This window comes from Lipotes vexillifer, unplaced genomic scaffold (genome assembly GCF_000442215.2).
Source record: "Lipotes vexillifer unplaced genomic scaffold, Lipotes_vexillifer_v1.1 scaffold496, whole genome shotgun sequence".
NCBI classification, from domain to species: Eukaryota; Metazoa; Chordata; class Mammalia; order Artiodactyla; family Lipotidae; genus Lipotes; species Lipotes vexillifer.
Window position 1 is genome coordinate 9487586 of NW_006786690.1, and position 8345 is coordinate 9495930.

Consider the following 8345-nt stretch of genomic DNA (forward strand, 5'->3'; position numbering starts at 1 on the left):
GGGGAGGGAGAGAGGCTGGGGGAGAGACGAAGGCTGGGGGAGGCAGTGGGGGAGTCCCCTCCAGGCTATACTGAGGCCCCTGCTTGCCCGAAGAGGAGGAATGGGTCGACTCCAGTGAGCTCGTGCCGGGAGACTGCCTGGTGCTGCCCCAGGAGGGTGGGCTGATGCCCTGCGATGCTGCCCTGGTGGCTGGCGAGTGCATGGTCAATGAGAGCTCTCTGACAGGTCAGTGTCTGCCCCTGGCCAGCAGCCTCCCATCCCCCCTGCTGGGCCACTGAGCCTCTCTGCCTTGTGTCAGAACTTTTAGATGGAGTTCTATTTTCCCTTTGTTCAGGTAACAGTCCGGCCTCAGCGGGTCCGACCCCTGCAGATGCTGGGTGAGGCACTGCTACTCTCCGCCAGGCAGAGAGCTCAGGGCTTTACAGAGGTTAAGCCCTCTCCTGTCAGTATCTTATTTGAACTATAAAAGTAACACAGCTTGTTACAAAATAATTCCAACAGAAGGAGAACACCAGCCCCCCACCCTGGCCCCCCACTCTGCCCATGCTGTATGCTTACAACTCTTTCCGGCTCCCCTGAGAACTGGTTCCTGGAAACTGGCTGCACACATCCCAGGATTGTCTCACTGTGTCTGTGTCTTTTGCCCTCTCTGAGCTTCAGTGTACCTCTCTGTAAAATGGGGGCAGTGATTTCTTCACACATAGTTACAAGCGTTAAATGAGACCTGGGTCTTCCGTAACAGTTCTAGGCATAAGGCTTGGTCTTGTTGGTGGGAGGGACCAGCATGGGCCTCATACCACATGCCTCCCAGGGGAGAGCGTTCCAGTGCTGAAGACCGCCCTGCCGGAGGGACCAGTGCCCTACTTCCCAGGGACCCACCAGCGGCACACGCTCTTCTGCGGGACCCTCGTCTTGCAGGCCCGGGCCTTTGTAGGACCCCATGTCCTGGCAGTGGTGACCCAGACAGGTAACGAGTCTGGGAAGCGGGGAGGGATGCTGGGCCCAGCACCTAGAGGACAGGTGACACAGAGCCGGGCAGGACCCATCTCTACCACTGCCCTGCTGTGCGACTCAGGCACGTCCCACCCCTACTTGGGATTGGCTGGAGTGGGCAGGGACGGGGCAAGAAGGAAGGAGCCCACCCCTTAGGAAGAGAGCAGTGCTGTACATCTCCAGTAGGCCCCTGCCACATGTGAAAGGGACCCAGTGTGTCACCAGATTTGACATTTTTCAGCGAAAGCCACACATCTGGATTTTAAGTGAAACCACCCAGTTTGTAGATGGTACTAACTCCTTATTTACTAAGCCTATGAAGACTGGGCAAGGCCTGTGGCCATCCCGTGTGACCGCCAAACTGGGTGATTGCTGACCCCAGGAGCATCATGCCTTACAGCCCCAGAGGTGTGGGTGGTGTGGGGGATGGGTGGACTCATCCTGACCCTCAGCTTCCCCTGCCTCGGTCTCCCCATCTCCTCCCAGGGTTCTGCACAGCGAAAGGGGCCCTGGTGAGCTCCATCCTGCATCCCCGGCCCGTCAACTTCAAGTTCTATAAACACAGCGTGAAGTTTGTGGCTGCCCTCTCTGTCCTGGGTGAGTGGCCCCCACGCACCCCACTTTGCCAGCGGCCCCCGGAGCCCCGTCCGCAGTCCCGCTGAGCCCCTTGCTGTCTCCTCAGCTCTCCTCGGCACCATCTACAGCATCTTCATCCTCCACCGCAACCAGGTAAGCCTTGGGGGCCGGGCGGGGGCTGCCACTGGGGGCCCAGGGCCCACCCGGCCTGGCCATTGGCATTCACAGTGCCCCCTGCCAGGTGCCTCTGGACGAGATCGTGATCCGGGCTCTGGACCTGGTGACGGTAGCAGTGCCGCCCGCCCTGCCTGCCGCCATGACCGTGTGCACACTCTACGCCCAGAACCGGCTGCGGAGCCAGGGCGTCTTCTGCATCCACCCGATGCGCATCAACCTGGGGGGCAAGCTCCGGCTGGTGTGTTTTGACAAGGTGGGGGCCGTGGGGTGGGGGACACGGCCAGGCCCCCCACACCCACATCCCTCATTCAGCGACGTTGTCTGAGGGCTTGCTGAGCCCAGAGCCCCGCCTCCTGCCCGTGCACCCCTGCTGTGAACACTGGCCACTGCCAGGTCCTGTCCCGGGATGGAAACACTCAGAGGCACCCTCTACCCCCAGCTCCCACCTGCATCAAGCTCACAGTCTGGAGCATGAAATGTCTAAAATCATTTAATTTGTTTGTTTGAGAACCATTGAGGGCCTACTGGGTACCCAGGGCTGCTGTCAACACTGGGGATCCAGCAGTGACCCACACAGAGATGTCCCCACCACCATAATGAGTGAACCAGGGACCACAGAGAGCTGCAGATGGTGATGGGTTCTAGGGAGGAAGCAAATGGGGTACGTGATGGGTGGTACATGGGGGTCACTCCCTTAGAGGGCAGTCAAGGAAGGCTCCTGTGGTCCCTTGGTGACCTCTGAGGGGTGGACCACACTGAGCGGAGAGCAGGGCTGGCAAGGTGGAGGGGAAGACCTACAGTGGCTCATGGCTCCTTGGAAGAACAGAGCGCTGTGCCTGGGGCTCGGGGAACGGTAGGGAGGGGGGCAAGATGCAACGGGCAGAGCCCTGATCCATCAGAGGCGGGCGGGCCCTGGTGAGGAGTTTGGACGTTATTTAAACTGAAAGGTGGAGCTTGATCATCTTCGCAGAGCTCGCAGGCTAGCGAAGGGGCCAGATGTGTGCCATTGGAATGTGGTATGGGAAAGGCAGGCATCCGTTCACTCATTCATTCACTCATTCATTCATTCATTACACTGAGAGCTGTCCATGGCCAGGCCCTCTTCCTGGTACCACAGTGAACAAATGATGGAGTAGTAAAGAGGCCATGGGTGGGAGCCCCGAGCAAGCACTACCTGACCCAACTGTAAGGTTAAAGAGGAAGACTTCCTGGGGGAAATGATGCCAGACCAAGAAACACCGCGGGTTGGGGAGGACAGCCTGGCAGAGGGACCTGCTTGAACAAAGGTCCAGCTCTGGCTCCTGGGGTTCCCATGGGCCCCGCCTGGCCAGGGGTGTGGGCGCCCACCGCAGCGGGGCACAGCTCACCCCAGGACTCATCACTGGCCCGCCCGCTTGCCCCCTGCAGACAGGCACACTCACAGAGGACGGCTTGGACGTGATGGGTGTGGTGCCCCTGAAGGGGCAGGAGTTCCTGCCGCTGGTCCCCGAGCCCCGCCGCCTTCCCATGGGGCCCCTGCTCCGGGCACTGGCCACCTGCCACACCCTCAGCCGGCTCTGGGACACCCCAGTGGGTGACCCCATGGACCTCAAGATGGTGGAATCTACTGGCTGGGTGAGGAGGCCAAGCAGGTCCGCCCCCTGCCTCTGGGCAGCCGAACCCTAACTAAGCCCACCCAGTCTTCATTCTAGGACCTCCAGGGGGCGTCTCTATCATGCCCACCACCGAGAATAACGATGGCCAAGGCCTAGTGCTGAGCACCTACCCTGTGCCAGCGCTCTGTTGCACGGGCCTCGTCTCATGTGCTGCTCCCCATAGCCCCAGGCAGGTAGCTTAAAACCTGCTTCGCGAAGGAAACTGAAGCTGAGGGCGATTTGGAATAACTTGTCCAAGGTCACCCAGCGGCTTGTAAATGGCAAAGCCAGAGTTTGAACTTGGTTCCTCCCAACTCCAAAGCGCACTTTCTTGACTTCTGTTCTATCCAGTCTCCCATGAAGGAAGTCCTCCATGAGTTTAACTTGAGTCTCTCCCACTGCCTCTCTCCACGGGCCAAGGATTGGCTGCCCCAGGCCAAGCCAGCACCCGGCCCCTTGATGCCAGTGTTCTCTGCCTGCCTCCCAGGTCCTGGAGGAGGGGCCAGCTGCAGACTCGACTTTTGGGACCCAGGTCTTGGCAGTGATGAAACCCCCGCTTCAGGAGCTCCACCTGCAGGGCATGGTGAGCTGAGGGGGTGCCTGTGGGGCGTGGGCTGGGAGGGGTGGGCTCCGCAGGCCAGCCCCTCAGCTGCCCCCCAACCCTACAGGAGGAGCCCCTGGTGCCGGTCAGCATCCTCAACCGCTTCCCCTTCTCATCGGCTCTGCAGCGCATGAGCGTGGTGGTGGCGTGGCCGGGGGCGGCTCGGCCTGAGGCCTGCGTCAAGGGCTCCCCCGAGCTGGTGGCAGGCCTCTGCGACCCCAAGACAGGTGAAGGGGGAGAGCCCCAGAGTCTGCAGGTCGGCACTGGCACGGAATGGGGTGGGCGCCCAGCCCGTGTCGCTGCCCCCGCCTCCCCGTCCCAGTGACACCTGCCTCTCCCTGGCAGTGCCCACCGACTTCACCCAGACGCTGCAGAGCTACACAGCTGCTGGCTACCGCGTGGTGGCCCTCGCCAGCAAGCCGCTGCCCATCACACCCAACATGCAAGCAGCTCAGCAACTGACAAGGTGGGCCCTGGGCACTGAGCCTCCAACCCCGTGAAGGCAGAGGGGGGCAGAGCCCAGGGCCGATGCCCCTGCCCAGTGGCTGGGGGAGGGGTCGTGGCCACTGTATGACCTCTGACCCGGGTCTGCCCACCCTCCAGGGACACAGTGGAGTGGAAGCTGAGCCTCCTGGGGCTGCTGGTCATGCAGAATCTGCTAAAGCCACAGACGACACCCGTCATCCAGGCTCTGCGGAGGACCTGCATCCGCACCGTCATGGTGACAGGTACCAGCAGGGCCTGGGTTAGTAGGGCAGAATCTACCCCATCCGGGGCAGAGATAAGGGGACCTGGCGTCCCTTCCTGGGGCATCTCTTTTGGCCCCTGCCTCAGGCCTGGTCCTTTTCAGACATCTCAGGTATCTTCACAGTCTCCCTCCTGAGTGATAATTGTCACCCCAGTTGACAGATGAGGAAAGTGAGGCTCAGAGGAGTAGAGTGACTTCCAAAGAGTCTGGGGCTGGTGTTGGGCTGCCTGGGTTCCAGCTCAGCTGCTGGTGACCTCTCCCCAAGTTCCAGTTTCCAACTCTGAGAAATGGGGGAAGTTATGTCAGCCTCAAAGGTTGTGACAGTTTCATGGAGCAAGAAAAGAAAGATTCAGGGGACTTCCCTGGCGCTCCAGTGGTTAAGACCCCTCGCTTCCAGCGCAGGGGGCACGGGTTCAATCCCTGGTCAAGGGACTAAGGTCCCACATGCCACATAGCGTGGCCAAAAAAAAAAAAAAAAGGAATATGTGGAACTCAAACCCAGGCTCCCAGTTTCTCCTAAGGCCTTTGATCCCTAGTTTTATAGACAAGGAAACCCAGGTTCAGAGACGCTGATACCCTGCCTGAGCTCACTCAGCCAGTCACGGCAGACAGATTCTGTCCGGCCTCAATTTTCCCATCTATACGTGTCAGGGTGAGGATGGCCCCCCTCAGTAGCAGCTGCCCCATACCCCCAGGGGACAACCTGCAGACAGCGATCACCGTGGCCCAGGGCTGCGGCATGGTGGGCCCCCAGGAGCGCCTGGTCATCATCCACGCCAAACCCCCTGAGCGGGGCCAGCCTGCCTCCCTCGAGCTTCTGCCGGTGGAGTCTTCTGCAGCCGTGAACAGGGCTCAGGTGAGGCTGACCCCGAGTTCCGCCACAGACCCCACCCATGACCCCACCCCTGTGTCAGCTGTCCCGGGCCCCAGCTCTCAGGGTGGGCAGGGGGAGCTCAGCTGAGCTTCCCGGGCCCCCAGGATCCTGACCAGACCGCAAGCTACACCATGGAGCCAGACCCCCGATCCAGCCACCTGGCGCTCAGCGGGTCCACCTTTGGTGTCCTTATGCAACACTTCCCCAAGATGCTGCCCAAGGTAGGGCCGCCCCCGGACCTCCCTGGTCACCCCACACCTCGCCATGCTCTGCTCCCCCCTCTTGGCTGCCTCAGCCCCTCCCCTGTCTCCCTGTGCTCCCAGGTCCTGGTCCAGGGCACCGTCTTTGCCCGCATGGCTCCTGAGCAGAAGACAGAGCTGGTGTGTGAACTGCAGAAGCTTCAGTGAGTGCCTGTCGGGGAGGGGGGCCTGCGGGGGCCCAGCGGGCCCATATGTCCCTGCTTCCCACGCCAGGTGTTCAGGAACCATCAGCCTCAGAGAGCCCAGCAGGCACCCCCGGGTCTGTCATGCTGACAGTAGTACACCGCCCTCAGTATCTGCGGGGGATTGGTTCCGAGAGTCCCTGCGGATACCAATGTCCACAGATGCCCGAGTCCCTTATGTAAAATGGCGTAGTACGGTCGGCTTTGTGTATCCATGGATACAGACCCCGTGGATACAGAACCTGTGGATACAGACCCTGTGGCTACTGTAATTACACCTATTTACTGAACACCTACTGCGTACCATTTACTGAGCATTTCCCAGGCACCCAGCGGGCAGTCGGGATGCAGCCGTCCCCGTGTTCTGCCGGCCGGCCCGGGAGGTGGGTGGGCCATTTCGCAGCTGAGGAGGACCCTCCCGGGCTCAGAGCCAGCACGTGAGTCCGGGCCGCGCCTGCGCTCCCCTCTCCGACAGGTACTGCGTGGGCATGTGTGGGGATGGCGCCAACGACTGTGGTGCCCTGAAGGCGGCTGACGTGGGCATCTCGCTGTCCCAGGCCGAGGCCTCAGTGGTCTCGCCCTTCACCTCGAGCGTGGCCAACATCGAGTGTGTGCCCATGGTCATCAGGTGAGGCGGGCAGGGGCCTGGTGGGGGGCGGGGTCTCGGCAGGGCCCGTCAGCTGGCCTGGGCCCCCTCATGCCCATACCCGCTCCCCAGGGAAGGTCGTTGCTCCCTGGACACGTCGTTCAGCGTCTTCAAGTACATGGCCCTGTACAGCCTGACCCAGTTTATCTCTGTCCTGACCCTCTACACGGTGAGTATCTGCAGGCCCCGTGCCGGGCCCCGGGCGAGGACCTCAGCGGTGCGGTGAGGAGCCCGGCAGGCTCTGGAGTCAACAGCGCGGCCTCAAATCCTGCTCCAGCCGCGTGGCTTAGGCGCTCCGGAACCGCGGCAGTGAGGCTTGTCTGAGACGATGAAAGCACTGAGCAGCTGGTACACAGCAGGTCCTCAGAAACGGGAGCAGCTGTCCTGTGCTAGCGTTTCATCCCTGTCCTCTGGGAGTTCCCCATCTGCAGGGGGGCCTGAGGCAGAGCCCGGGCCGGGGTGAAGGAGGCAGAGGCAGGAGCAGGACACCCGAGGCCTCTGCCCCTTTCCCATGAATCCGTCCATTCCCCGCTCGCCCTAACTCAGACCTCAACTGTGCCTCCAGTCTCCTGTCCAAAGGGTATCACCCACTCCTCTGCTCAGAGCATGCGTTGCTCGCCCCCACTGGAGACAGGTGACGCCATGGGGCACTGCAGGCCTTGCGCCAGCTTTTGTCCCTGTGTCCACCTTAAACCTGAGGGCAGGAACTGTGTGTCCTCCAGAAACCTTGGGGCTCCACAAGGCAGAGCCTCAGCCTCCCTCTCAGGCTGGTAGTTCCCCTCAGATTTAGGCCTCCCCAGGTCAGCAGGGATGCCTTCTCCCTCAGACGGGGAGAGGGGCTTCCTGAAGGAAGGGCCGTGTCTCCTTCATCAGACTGGGAGTTCACAGAGGCAGGAGGGTGCTGTCTGCCCATCAAGTTGCAGGGCAAGAAAACACCTTCCCCATCAGACTCCTTAAGGGCAGGGCAGGTGCCTGTCCCATCAGACTAGGAGCTATCCTCCCCTCCGCCCTCCCTCCCTGCCGGTAGGTCAACACCAACCTGGGCGATGTGCAGTTCCTGGTCATCGACCTGGTCATCACCACCACGGTGGCGGTGCTCATGAGCCGCACGGGGCCGGCGCTGGCTCTGGGTCAGGCGCGGCCACCCGGGGCCCTGCTCAGCGTGCCCGTGCTCAGCAGCCTGCTGCTACAGGTGGCCCTGGTGGCCAGCGTGCAGCTGGGGGGCTACTTCCTGGCCGTGGCCCAGCCCTGGTGAGTAGCGGGGACCTCGCCCCAGATCCCACCCGTGCCCCGTCCTCCTCACCCTCGCTCCCTGACTCCCGATCCCTGCGCCCCCAGGTTCGTGCCTCTGAACAGGACGGTACCCGCGCCAGACAACCTGCCCAACTATGAGAACACGGTGGTCTTCTGCCTGTCCAGCTTCCAGTACCTCATCCTGGCCGTGGCCGTGTCCAAGGGGGCGCCCTTCCGCCGGCCGCTCTACACCAATGGTGCTGCTGTGCTGGGGGTGGGATGTGCTGGGCGGGGGGTAATGGAGGGGAGGGGGGATGAGATGGAGGGAGGAGGATGTGATGGAGGGAGGGGGGATGAGATGGAGGGGGGATGAGATGGAGGGAGGGGGGATGAGATGGAGGGAGGGGTATGTGATGGAGGG

General features: G+C 61.9%; 1 protein-coding gene across 3 annotated transcripts in view; it reads left to right on the top strand.

Annotated features, from left to right (window-relative positions):
* The window catches only part of ATP13A2 (ATPase cation transporting 13A2), a 21056-nt gene that overhangs the window by 11418 nt on the left and 1293 nt on the right, over positions 1–8345 (top strand). Inside the window, exons 11-27 of one of the 3 annotated variants that reach the window (XM_007459263.1) lie at positions 94–225; positions 812–967; positions 1480–1590; positions 1676–1722; positions 1811–1999; positions 3154–3360; positions 3868–3963; positions 4052–4208; positions 4327–4447; positions 4585–4709; positions 5425–5585; positions 5708–5824; positions 5927–6006; positions 6521–6673; positions 6764–6860; positions 7719–7942; positions 8030–8181. In XM_007459263.1, coding sequence (XP_007459325.1) covers positions 94–225; positions 812–967; positions 1480–1590; positions 1676–1722; positions 1811–1999; positions 3154–3360; positions 3868–3963; positions 4052–4208; positions 4327–4447; positions 4585–4709; positions 5425–5585; positions 5708–5824; positions 5927–6006; positions 6521–6673; positions 6764–6860; positions 7719–7942; positions 8030–8181 — 2325 coding nt within the window. Of the gene's footprint in view, positions 1–93; positions 226–811; positions 968–1479; positions 1591–1675; positions 1723–1810; positions 2000–3153; positions 3361–3867; positions 3964–4048; positions 4209–4326; positions 4448–4584; positions 4710–5424; positions 5586–5707; positions 5825–5926; positions 6007–6520; positions 6674–6763; positions 6861–7718; positions 7943–8029; positions 8182–8345 lie in introns of all 3 variants that reach the window. The other 2 variants (XM_007459262.1, XM_007459264.1) reach the window with 2 other exon arrangements.